The 13,758-nt window shown below is 41.9% G+C and overlaps 1 protein-coding gene across 1 annotated transcript in view; it reads right to left on the reverse strand.

The window, feature by feature from the left end:
- Positions 1 to 6,150: 6,150 nt before the first annotated feature.
- The window catches only part of DAPP1 (dual adaptor of phosphotyrosine and 3-phosphoinositides 1), a 53,517-nt gene continuing 45,909 nt past the window's right edge, over positions 6,151 to 13,758 (reverse strand). The window contains exons 6-9 of the mRNA XM_040477618.1: positions 13,478 to 13,540; positions 11,996 to 12,081; positions 9,525 to 9,612; positions 6,151 to 8,011 (exon numbers count right to left, since the gene is read on the reverse strand). Coding sequence (XP_040333552.1) covers positions 7,943 to 8,011; positions 9,525 to 9,612; positions 11,996 to 12,081; positions 13,478 to 13,540 — 306 coding nt within the window. The 3' untranslated portion in view covers positions 6,151 to 7,942. The remainder of the gene's footprint in view (positions 8,012 to 9,524; positions 9,613 to 11,995; positions 12,082 to 13,477; positions 13,541 to 13,758) is intronic.

Genomic DNA, 13,758 nt, shown 5'->3' on the forward strand with positions numbered 1-13,758 from the left:
CCAGCTTTTGTTTTATTCAGACTCTCCATGAGTTGGTTGAACCCCACCCTCACTGCAGAGGGCAATCCACTTAGTCCACAGATGGAGTGGTATGGAAACATCCTCAAAGACACGAAATGTTTAATTTGAGCACCCTGTGACCAGTCCAGTTGATTAGAAGAAATTGTCCTCCCACCCAGCAATTCCATTTCTAGAAATTTCTACTGATACAAAAGGGGCATGTGCAAGATTATATATTTATAAGTGTATTCATTGCACCTTGGTAATGACAAAGGATTGGAAACAACCTGAATGACTCCTCATAGACAGGGTGATCCTATGTTCTGGGCTTAACATACCAGTTATACCTGCTGGTTTTGGTGTAATTATTAACGCTCCTTTCATCTGTCCAGTGTCCCACTTTAGGTAAGAAATTATTTGGTCACCCTAATTGTAGAGGATTGGTTACATTAATGACTACATTTGCCCAATGGAAAAAAGAATGGAGCAGTTCTTTAGTTACTGAGAAATCCACGACATGACGTTCAGTGACAAAAGCATGGTGTGAGATTGCATGGTATGCTGCAGTTTATATATAAGAAGAAAAATACACGCGTGTGTTCATGTTTGATTGCATATGGTAGACTTGTCTCTGAAGATACACAGAAGAACCTGGTGGCACTAGTGGACTAGGCACCTGGGGGACAGGGAGCCCACGACTGAGCCTGTTTACTGTAAACTTCATTGGTGGTTTCTGAATTTTTAAATTCAAACACAATAAAATTTAAGTATTCAAGCAAACACAATTTATAATAATACGGTGATAGGGTATTTGGGGAAGAAAATTGTGTCAATCAGGGATTGCCAGAGAAACAGAAGCAGTAAGCTATATATGTATTAAATTGATTTCAAGGAGTGGGTTTATGTGATTGTGGGAACTGGCTGGTCCAGAATCTGTAGGGCAGGTCAGAAGGCTGGGAAAGCTGTGGCAGGAGCTGAGCCTGCAGTCTTTTTTCTTTTTTTTTTTAAACAAAGGCAAATTGCCACATGCAACGCCTCATTTGGATGTGTGTGGAGTCTTGGAAGCTTGGCTGCCCTACGTTCTCCTCCAGGTGAACCTTGAGAGCTTGTTTGGAGGTTCTAGCAGGGGAGTGCAGCTACTCGTATACCCTTGACCAAAGAACGGTCCTCCTCTATCGGGGAAGGTCGTCTGCCTCGATGGAGCACTCAGCTTTGGGAGGGACGCACGTGGAGTCACCCGCCTCGCCAGCCAGATCAGCCGAATCAACCCTGGCAATCAGTGGGGTGATAGGTGTCGCAGCCAGATCACCCTCACATCTGAAGCTGCAGTCTTAAGGCAGAATTTCCTCTTGGAAACCTCAGTTTTGCTCTTAAGGCTTCTTTTTTTTTTTTTTTTTTAATGTTTATTTTTGAGAGAGAGAGAATGAGTGGGGGAGGGACAGATAGAGAGGGAGACAGAATCGGAAGCAGGCTCCAGGCTCTGAGCTGTCAGCACACAGCCGGGTGCAGGGCTCGAAGCCACGAACCGTGAGATCATGACCGGAGCCGAAGTTGGACGCTTAAGTAACTGAGCCACCCAGGAACCCCAAGGCTAACCTTTGATTGATGAAGTCCCCTCGTATTATCGAGGATAACTCTTATTTAAATTCAGTGGATTATAGATGGGTGTGAAGCACAGCTACACAATACATAACATGTCGGTTCATGGTCTATTGAGTAACTGGGTCCTCCAGCCTCGCTAGGCTGACACACAGAATAACATTCACAGTCTACCCTTGTCAGCTTGGCATCGTGTACATCTTCCTAAAGCATCCTTAATCTCCACATAAAGTACTTCTAACATCAAACAACTAACCCACATACAGAAAACGTGTTAACTCTCCCCAGAAGAGGATGCGATGTTCTTGGGTCATGCTCACTTCTCGCCTTCATATACTATAGCTTAAATGCTGTGATGTAAGGTTAACCATTTTTAATATATCTTATGGTAGGTAATGAGAGGATACCAGAGGGAAGAAAAAAGATGTGCTTACTATGTGTGTATTTATAATACGTACATATTTGTTTATGTACACACAAAACAAGGAAGAAAGGTAATCAGAGTCCTTGTTTTTCCCACTGGGTATGTAGTTGTAGCTGGTATTTAGAACTGCTTTTTATTACCCATTCCATACTCCCTCTCCCTCAGCAAGCTGGTCGTGGCTGTGCCTGGTGGGGTGGCCCAAACATTTATTCCTGAAGAGTCCAGGCCATTGACTGTCCTCCCTGAATTGAATTGTAGTTTTCCATTGACTATAGTCACAGGACTTGGTGGTACTGAGATCCCTTAGAGGATCCCCTGTATTTGGAACATACTATTACCTCCATTGTGCAGTAGCAGCCCCATTTCCCCCAGGGAATCAGGATCCGTCATCCCAGCCAGTACGGTAATTCCCTTCATCTGTAGAATCAGAGATAGGAGCCCAAAGTAGCTGGTAGCAGTCTTAATGTCCAGCATGTTGGAATCATTGTGTCGCCCGGTGGAAGCATTCCTTCCTTTGGAACAAATGCCTCTAAACTAGCACAGCGCAAGAACATGGGGACGTTGCCCCAGCTGGGCTGTAACCGAGTCTTCAAAGGCCATTCTGCCACTCTGTCAGGCCTGCGACTTTAGGATGATGGGGAACATGGTAAAGGCAACAAGTTCCATCAGCAAGATGAGCGGTATATTGCCTCCGGAATCCAAAGAGGCCCATTAGGTATTGTGCCTTTGGTTGGCTGCGAAAGGGGCCAGATGCAACAAGGTATCCTTTACCTTGGGAAAGATATTTGAGGGGGCCGGGGTGGCTCACTCGATTGAGCATCCGACTTTGGCTCAGGTCATGATCTCACAACTTGTGAGTTCGAGCGTCGTGTCAGGCTCTACTGACAGCTCGGAGCCTGCAGCCTGCTTCAGATTCTGTGCCTCCCTCTCTCTCTGCCCCAACCCACTCACATTCTGTCTCTGCCTCAAAAATAAATAAACATCCAAAAAAAAAATTTTTTTTTTTTTTAAAAAGAAAAGATATCTGACCTGTCCACACCACCGGACCCCTAGAGTTTCAGTGATGTGGAAAGCCCCTGAATTTATTTCCCACCCTCAAACAAATGTCTTACCAGAAAGTCTAGAGTCGTTACTACTTCTTGCTCCTTAGGTCCAATCAGCCTAATGTCATCAGCGCAGTGGACCCATGTGACGTCTTAGGAGCAGTGTGATCAGGGTTGGTGTGGACTAAATTATGACATGGGGCTGAACTGGTAAACCTCTGAGGTAGGGTAGTGAAAGGTGTATTGGTGGCCGTGCCGGATACAGCAGGCTGCTTCTGGCAGTCTTTACTAATAGCTATCAAGGAAAATACATTTGCCAGATCAATAGCCGCGCATCAGGGGCCAGGGGATTTGTTAATTTCCTCAAGAAATGGAATCCCATCTGGAACAGTAGCTGTGATCGTAGTCACCACCTGATTAATTTCGTGATAAGCCACTGTCATTCTCTAGGATCCATCTATTTTCTGCACGGGTCCCCCGGGTGGGCTGCATGGGGATGTGGTGGAAATCACCACCCCTGCATCCTTCAAGTCCGTGATGGTGGCACTAATCTCTGAAACCCCTCCCCAAATATTGCTTCTGGTTTACAATCTTCCAGAGTAGAGACGGTTCCAGTGACTTACATTTGTCCTTTCCGACTATAGTAGCCCTCACAACGCAGCTCAGAAAACCAGGCTGTGTATCTTGCCAGTTACTGAGTAAGTCTACACCAATTAAGCATTCTAGAAGTGGAGAAATAACCACAGGCTCAGGAACTCACTGGCCACGCTTCTCTGGTTTCATCCTCGTGGCTTCTGTGGAAAATCCAGTTCCTCTCAGATGTCTTCCAAGTGTCTCTGGGATTCCCGATAGAGCACTTTCCATACGCTCCTGAAACCAGTTTTTGCAGGCATCTGCCAATTTCATTCTCTGGGATGAGCTCAACCCCTGGCCCCTGCCGCTGTGCTGAGTGCCTAGACACTGTGGAAGACTTAAGGGCATGGTCTTCACAGCTATAAATGTGACACAACACACTATCCCAATGTCTTCCCCTTAAGACCCCAGTGAGAACGCTCCTTTGTGGCTTGCTGTGGGTGTAACAGACAAGAATGTGCTCAGAATCACCCCTCCCCTGTGGCGAGTGTCCATAATCCATCAATGAGACATTTGCACCACAACCTTCTCTTCCCTCGGGTGCATTCTTTCTCGAGAAGGCTCTTGGCTCCTTTTATCTGCCAGTTCACTAGACCAGAGCGACTAGAAATGTGGTCCACAAACTGGGCTGTTAACGCCTGTGAGTGGCACGTGACAAGTACAAAAGTAAGAGAGTAAGTGTTGAGAGTCAGTGTTTAAACAACAGCAATTAGGCGGAACCAACTTCATGTCTGTTGTTTTTGATAATAAGAACTTGAGGTTGTGCTATTTGTAGTTTGAGTTCGTGTCTCTAACGACTTATTTTTATCGGATTTTACAAAATCTCAGTCGGTGATAGATCAGAAATTTAAAAAAAGAAAAAGAAAGCCTGGTCCACAGCACGTGACTGAGGAAACTGCGGGGCATCATGCCCAGACGGCCTGAGTCCAAAGTGATTGAGTGTAGTCTCTAGCCTGGAATCTGCTATGAGGCATACTTGGCTCGGAGGAGTCTGGCAAAAATACGGGTTTGTTGCAACCGACCTGAAGTAGTGGAGGGGAAGGGAAGTAGGATCGATGTTAACGCCATACTGTTCTCTTGCTCTTTGCCTGAAATGGGGACACAGCCTGACTCTGACCTGTGCGTGGCGAATGGGAGGGGCAAATGATGTGGAAGCACCCACATCATGCGGGTGGGAAGAGAAGGGCTGTGGCCCACTGAGTGTTCTGATTCCTAGTGGCTCTGTCATAGCGGACAGGTTGCCCTCAGAGGCATAAATAGCCGTCCCTGCCCTGGGGGTGACTCCGCTAGTCCAGAGGGAACAGTGTTGCTGTGGGGCAAGATTTTCCTAGGCGGCGTTCTGAGAATACCTGCTAATACTTTGGCTGTGTCTTAAGTGGCACCTCCTTTATGATAAACACATACCTGGTAGTGGAAGGGACCTGATGCAGACACCCCACTGGCTGTTCTCCCAGACGGCCCCACTCCCATCTGCTGTTGGCATAAACCAGCCTCCCTTATCTTGGATTTGGAGAGATAGCAGGCTCCTGGCAGGGGGCAAAATCGTGACCCCTTTTCAGGGCTGCTGAGAGCAGGTAAAGCATCTAGTGGAGTACAATTGCATAGTATGTTATGTTATAGGTGAGCTTGACCTCTTCATGTCCAAACCCTCCAAAAAATGACTGTATCCCCGCTGAAGTATACTCTCCATCGTGCAGCTTTGTGTGCCTCATGTGCAGAATTTGTATTACTTAGTTCTATATGTGATCATGGATGTATGTGTGTGTGTGTGTGTGTGTGTATACTTTTTAAGTTTTTAAATTTATTTTGAGAGAGAGAGAGCAAGTAGGTGAGCACGAGAAGGGGAGAAGCAGAAAGGGAGAGAGAGACAATCCCAGGCAGGCTTGGAGCTGTCAGCACAGAGCCTGATGTGGGGCTTGGATCCACAAACTGTGAGATCAAGACCTGAGCCAAAACCAACGGTCAGACACTTAACCAACTGAGCCACCCAAGTGCCCCATATTTTTATTTTTTAATTTTTAAAAATTTTTAAAAATGTTTCTTTTTATTTTTGAGAGAGAGAGAGAGAGAGACAGACAGAGCATGAGTCAGGGAGGGGCAGAGAAAGAGGGAGACACAGAATCCGAAGCAGGCTCCAGACTTTGAGCCATCAGCACAGAGCCCGACGGAGGGCTTGAACCCACAAACTGTGAGATCATGACCTGAGCCGAAGTCGGACACCCAACCGACTGAGCCACCCAGGCGTCCCCCCCTTTTTTTTTTAATTTTATTTATTTTCAGAGAGAGAGCACGAGCAGGGGAGGGGCAGAGAGAGAGGGAGACACAGAATCTGTAGCAGGCTCAAGGCTCTGAGCTGTCAGCACAGAGCCCGATGCAGGGCTCAAACCCATGAACTATGAGATCATGACTTGAGCTGAAATCCAGAGTCAGATGCTTAACCAACTGAGCCACTCAGGTGCCCCTGTATGTATTTATTTATTATCTTTCCCATATTACCTAAGAACTCCTTCAAGACCGAGAGTATTTCTTCAACTCCAAATTCTTCATAGCACACAGTCTAACAGAAGTGGATTCTTCATTGCCATTTATGACATTAATCAGTTGTATTTCCTTTTAAATTACAGATAAAATATATCTTAATAGCAAAATATTACAGGCACAGCAAAATGCTCTTTTTAATAAACTTAACCAAAGAATATAAATAAACAGGACATATTTTACAAAAAGTAGGAACAATATTACCTACACAAAGAAAAACTTGGTTCTGAGAAAATAAAACATGAACCGCACATCTCAGTGAAGATTCATTTGCAACTGCTTACTTTGTGAACTTGACATAATACATTTTTAAGTTGCCATTTGCTTTATCTCATATGATACAAACATAACAAAATACATGAAAAACCTTGTTGAAATACACAAAAATGTAATGTAATCTCTGAGTCCTAGATGTTTTGAGTAACAGAAGCAACTTTTTCGTCAAGGTACGCATTTGGAACTGCAAAAGCAGTGTTACGACATCGCTTCGCACCATATACCATAATCTCTTGTATTTGGGGTCTCCCTCCACTTTTCTGTCCCTTTAAACTTCTATCTAAAAAAAAAAAAAAAAAAAAAAGCAGTATTCATAAAGATAAGAGAAGGGGTTAGAATCTGTTTGAGCTCTGGATGCCAGTATCTCGTTACCCTATTTCAATCCTCTTTTTGTAGTTCGAAAATGCGGTGTAACACATCATTGTTCGTTTCATGTGGACTTAGTGTTGCTCCTTCATGTGGCCACAGAAGTTGCTCTTGAATAAGGCAAGAGTGCTCAGCTATCTCAGTGCAAGGGAATTCTGACTTGCCCCAGGCCGACACCGGCAGCTCGCCCTGGGGAAGGGACTGTCCCAACACACTCCGCTTCACAAGTCTCTCAGTCTGTTCGCAGAGATGTTGCATGAAGAGAACCCAGCGCTTACAAATACTCTATTATTGTTCTAGTTATAATACTAATAACACGGATTGTTATTAAGCTACAAGTAACCGGCTCTTTTATGACCTTTCCTCAAGTTAGGCTTTCCTACTCTTTAAAACATTTTCCCCAAAATGATTACCTTCCTTTATCTTTCTCAGCCTACTTAATAGCCGGTAGGACATGTACTTCTCACGGGCTTATCATTAGAAGGGAAGGAAGGACCCACCAGATGCCTGAGCCTGTTACGAAGAGAAAAGAAATTTCCCATTTTGGTTTTGTTTGGTTTTCTGTATAAAGAAAGAACAAAAACAAAAAACAGAACCAGCGCTGCCCCCATCCTCAATCTTCGGTGTTTGTTATTTCTAGACACTTTCTATAGAAGCAGTCAAAGCACATAGCTGTTCCCTTCCTGGTTGATAGCACAACCTGGATGTCGGAGGAGCTGACTGTGATGCAGAATGGGATGCCATGCGGCTTGGGGACCGCAATGAGAGAACACAAAACCCCTTTGTCTTCTACATTTCCTAAAAGTGAGCACGCCTGGGTTGGTGGTTTCATCAGCTTCCATCAGAACGATGACAGCTTTGGTATTCTCACGGAGGTGACAACATCCTGAAGGGCAAGCAGTTACCCACAAGTCAGCAAATGTGGTGGGTTCCGAAAGGTCCAAATCTGCATGTGCTTTTGGTTTGTTTTGAAAGAAAAAGCCTTAGTCAGCTTTCGTCTGAAGCCTGCTGTGGATCACAACATCAGGGACCATTCCGTCCTGCGCGCTTGGGCAGGGAAGGCCTATTTAAAGATGAACGACCGAGATCGGATTGTGCCTTCCCCTTGGTCGAGCTGCTTTCTTATTTGAGACTGTAATAGAGCATACACACATACATATTTACTGGTGAGCAATTTTATGATAACGAACTTAGCAAATATTAAATAAGACATGCTGGTTAGTAAGGACACATTGCATCTGTAAGTTAATGAACACGTGACACCCCTACCCCCCACCGAATTTCAGTATGGCTTTCCGTACTTTTTGCAGGATAAATATTGAAAAGTAGTTGCTAAAACATGTACAAATTGGGAACTGGCCTAATACTTACGGTAATTCATAAAATGAAATACTATTCAATGAATCAAAATGAATACTTAGATATAAATTTATTAATAGGGAAAAATGTTTATGACACATTGCCAGTGGAGTATGTATGTAAAGAGTGATTAAATTTTGATTTTTAAATATTTATTTGCACAGGGAGAAGTCTGAAAGTGTGTGAATTTGATATACTTTTTCTTTAATTTTTCTATAATAATGATGTGTCACTTGCATAATTACAGAATACAAAGAATGAAAAATTGATTATCTGAGCAAATGTTTCATGTGGCAAAGTAGTTCCCCACTGAGTGTCAAATACATTGGAACTATCTAAAAATGAATGGGGTTGGGGGGCGAGACTGGGTGACTCAATCAGTTAAGTGTCTGACTCTTGATTTTGGCTCAGGTCATGATTTCTCGGTTTGTGTGTTCGAACCCTGCATCAGGCTCTGTACTGACAGCACTCAGCCTGTTTGGGATTATCTCCTTCTCTCTGTCCCTCCCCTGCTTGTTCTCTATTTCTCTGTCTCTCAAAATAAATGAACATTTAAAAAATGTTTTTAAATAATAAAAAATAAAAATGAGTGGTATACTTATTTGGATTTCAAACTGAAAATACAACCAAAAGCAAAAGTCCTAGCATCTACAAAAGAATATTCAACAAGTTTCTTCATAAAAAAAAAAAAAATTAAGAAAAGTTGTTGATGTTTGAAAACATCAAGGGTTTCAAGATGGTATTTATAGAAAATTTTAGAAAGCCGTAAGGACACGTTCTTGACTAACAACTCACTAAGTTGCAAACACATCTACAAAAAATGTATGAGACTGGTGAATTTTTATAAGCACCTTATAAGAAAGCAGATAAAATAAACCACATTTCATGCTTGATCTTCACAAAGACTGGAAGCTAAGGGAAGTTCCTCTAGCAATCAATCTTCCTTCTCTATTTAAAAGGAATTTCTACTATAGAAATATGGCAGCTTTCCTCTGTCTGACCTTCCAGTCCCACATGTCCTCCAGGCAAAATTGGACCAGGCCACCCACTCAAAGGAAGACTAATCTTGAGGGCGAGAGGCTAAGGCTCCAGGGCTGAGACCCCAGGGTAGCCCCGTCCTTTCTCTTTTACCCCCATCTCCATGCCTTCAGTGACTCACAAGAAGTCTGCCAGTGGACACCCCATTCGTTCTTGGAGATAGTCTGACACTTTCAATAGAAATATGTTTGAAGTTGTCAACATGTTATTTCTGAGTACTAGACATCAAGAGGACTTGTATAACTCACCAGTTTCCAGCGTAATATTTTGATCCACTCGTCGGCTTCTACTCCTGTCTTTGCACAGAGATAAAATGTCCTGAATGGAAACACTAAGCTGAGAAGATGAAAGAAAAACATAAGATACTCCAGGTGGTTGGTTGAATGTATTCGTTGAACAGTAATTAGAATATTCAGCAGGAAAAAATAATCAACAAAGAGCAACTTGAAGAACTGATAAATACAGAGTGATTCCTGCCAGCAAAGGGCAGAAATGTGGAGGAAGTTGTGGATTCATAGTATTATTACTGGTCAGTTTATATTTTCTAATGAGAAGTCAAAACAGAAAAAAAAAAAACATGTCCAGGACACCCCCATATCCTTTTGTAGGCTTATGTCTTAGACTGAATACAGCACTTGTGTGTTTATTCAGCTGATGTGTTAAATGACTCCGAACGCGTGCTATGATTCAAAGAATCAGCAAGACGGGTAAGAGTTTGCTGAAGAAACCCATTTGTGTTGGCCTGATTCAGTGAGAAATAAGCTGCTTTGTTGGATGTAGGTACTTTTAACTAATTAGGACAGGAAAAAAAAGATAATAAATCTCAACTATTCATTTTGCTCACTGTGTCATGAGTTCATCTCTGCTTAGAAGAAGACAAACTTTCCTACTGGCATGCAAACTTATTCTAGGAATATGGTAGCTCTTCATTGACTGTCTCTCTTTGGCTATCTAGTCAAATCTTTTGACTAAAAAGATCAGCCCTAACTTACATCTTGCCCATACTTCCCGTCCTTATCCTTGAGATGCAAAACACTAAGAATCCTTTTTTCCTCACTCGTGAGAAAAATTTTTAAAAAGCCTTCCGCTCTAAGTCAGAACGGTTTCTATATCCTAAAGCCAAAGCAGCATATCTTGTTTGTATCAGTGATTAATGTTGAATAGACAAGAAGTAAGTCCCTGTGTATAGAAGGTAAACCTTGGTGTGAGGCCCAGTTGGGTGGTGAGGGGATAGTGGTGGTACTATATAGAACTGGTTTCTGGAATTGTCATTGTTTGGTACTCCCTGTGAGAGACATTATTAACTGCCTATTAATGCAGATAATTTTTCCTTTCTTCTTGCTAACAGAACCCCAGGCAATAAATTATAATTAGTTGGAGCCAATTATGATCATACTAGTTTTCTCACTTTCCCTGCTGCTGCTGATGGCCATGGGACCCAGCCTTGGCCAATGAGATAGGAGGGGAAATCTGATAGATTTCCGAGAAAATGCCTGCTTTCCTGATAAAAAGGGACAGGTATGGGTGATCCCATTCCTACATCCTCTTCATGACTGACATGAAAATGTGAGGCCTAAAGCTGGAGTAGTTGTCTTGGACACTAAAGTAGCAAATGAATTGCTCAAGGTCAAGAGTAATGTAGAGACACTGGTTCCCATCTTGTCATGTTAGCTGCCTGCCTCCTGATATTTTGTTATATAACCAATAACCACCCCCCCCCCCGCCCCACCACTGGCTCATATGGTACCTTTAAGTGAATTTTTATTTTTTTTCTTTAAAAACATTTTTTTTAATGTTTATTTATTTTTGAAAGACACAGAGCATGAGTCGGGGAGGGGCAGAGAGAGAGGGAGACACAGAATCCAAAACAGGCTCCAGGCTCTGAGCTGTCAGCACAGAGCCCCACGGGGGGCTCGAACTCATCAACCATGAGATCATGACCTGAGCTGAAGTCGGTTGCTCAACCGACTGAGCCACCCAGGCACCCCCCTTTAAGTGAATTTTTAAAAGATATCCATTACTGGTAGATGTTACAGAATTAACGTTAATTTTCTTGGATGTGTAATGGTGACATTGTTATTCTTAGGGGGTACATGCCCAGGTATATATAGATAAAGTGCCATGATGTCTCCAACTTACTTTCAATTTGTTCAGGAAAAAAAGTGAATGGATAGAGATATAGCAGGTAATGGCAAAATACTTATAATGCACCTAACTGAAAGGTATGTGGGTATGTTTGAAAAACATTAAGGTTGATGGAAAATAAAGTACTCCTTTTTCAAGACACGTCTCCTAGTCAGAGAATTGTCATGATGCACTGATTAGGTTAGAACGAAACACTTTTGTGTTATCTGCCAGAAATAGTCATAATAATACAAATCACCCATTGTTGCAGTCAACAAAGTTAAAATTTAAAATGAGTAAAAAACTCCAAAGGAATAAAGCTGAGATGTTGGTGGCATTCTGTTACGTATATACTTATGCAGTGTACAACGTAAACAGTTATGCTGCCGGACCTGCCTATTGGTTTAAGTCACTTTAAATGAGGTATTATGTCACGCTCAGCTGTAGCATTCCTAACATACATACGCCGTGTGTTAGTTACATCCGTGCCCCTCAGATCAAGACATTTGTACATACAGGGTTTTTTTTATTCCTCAGCTAAAGTAATTGTCTGCCAAGAAGACGTTTAAAATCATTTCCTTGCAAGACAACTTACCAAAAACAGTTTACTCTTTCCTGTGAATAATCAAATTGTACAGCTGAACATTCTGTTAAGTCTAGGATCCGAATTGGTTCTGGTGACTTCAAAAAAAGAAAAAAAAAAGCAACTTATATGTCATCACAATAAAACACACAAATTTGTCCATCATTTATCCCCCTAAAAATCTTCCATTATATGCCCTTGTCGATTTTACTTTCATTAAGGGGACTGATCATAGAGAACCTTCCTGAAGGGAAGTCATAACCCCTGGTTTGGGGATTTGCTATTCATGAAACTGGATGTTAGGAAGAGATTGTCTTTATCAATTTAATTTATTTATTTAAAATTTTTTTTAATGTTTATTTATTTTTGAGACAAAATGAGTGGGGGAGGGGCAGAGAGAGGGAGACACAGAATCCAAAGCAGGCTCCAGGGCTCTGAGCTGTCAGCACAGAGCCCCAAGGGGGGCTCGAACTCATCAACCGTGAGATCATGACCTGAGCCGAAGTCAGATGCTCAACCCACTGAGCCACCCAGGTGCTCCTTTATCAATTTAAATTTAGTGGAGATGGATTTTTAAAATTTATTTTATTTTATTAATAATTTATTTATTTTTAATTTACATTTACATAATTTAATTTACATACAATTTACATCCAAAAAATTTTAATTTATTTATTTTTAATTTAATTTAGCATATGGTGCCACAATGATTTCAGGAGTAGATTCCTTAATGTCCCTTACCCATTTAGCCTATCCCCCCTCCCACAACCCCTCCAGTAACCCTCTGTTCTCCATATTTAAGAGTCTCTTATGTTTTGTCCCCCTCCCTGTTTTTATATTATTTTTGCTTTCCTTCCCTTGTGTTCATCTGTTTTGTCTCTTAAAGTCCTCATATGAGTGAAGCCATATATTTGTCTTATTGGAGATGGATTTTACACATAGAAGGGAGTCATATTTTTCTTTCATGTTTTTAAACTTCTACTTTCTCGGAAATTTGGTGTAGGGAAAGTGAGAAGAAATAAAATAATTTCAAACTGGCTTCATGAAATGGGCATGGGAAAGGACATATTTTATACTAAAGGGAGAAACTGCTGCAGACAAAGCTAATACACCCCAGCAAGACAACAAACCCATTGCCCTAAACAAGGGAATGATGTGCCTTGGGAAGTTGGTTTAGCAGTTCAAAAGATCCGTTTCTGGGACACACATCTCATCCTTGCGGAAGAACTCTGCCTAAGGCACAAGGCTGGCTCTGTCCGTGGAGCATGCAGCTCTTGATCTCGGGGTTGTGAGTTTGAACCCCGAGGGTTCATGTTGGGGGTAAAGATTACTTAAAAAGAAAACAACTCTCATATCAGGAATCAAGAACACACATTTCCAATCACTTATTGGCGTTTCAGGTACTCATAAAGAAAATCTCAGGGATTTCAAAGGCAGATGTTCTTTGCATCTAGAGAGCTGATTTGTAAAGGGCAAATGTATCATGTTTCTCACCATCTGGTCTTTGAAGTATTTCAGCTCATTCCTGTGCAATGTGAACCATCTTGTTTTCCAGGTCTGAGAAAAAAAATAATTAAAACATGCAGGTTTTGAATATAGGAATGCAATCTTCGAACTGGGTCGTTTCCTTTAATTTCAATAGTATCTAGAAGATTAGATCCAATAAAATATTGTTGTGGTAAGTCATTTCTGAAGAAAATGTTCAAAATATCTACAAAAACTAAAGTGATTTCATGCTTTAAGTTCATAATGAAGATAGAGATATTGACATACTT

This window comes from Herpailurus yagouaroundi, unplaced genomic scaffold (genome assembly GCF_014898765.1).
Source record: "Herpailurus yagouaroundi ecotype Mexico unplaced genomic scaffold, PumYag 28, whole genome shotgun sequence".
NCBI classification, from domain to species: Eukaryota; Metazoa; Chordata; class Mammalia; order Carnivora; family Felidae; genus Herpailurus; species Herpailurus yagouaroundi.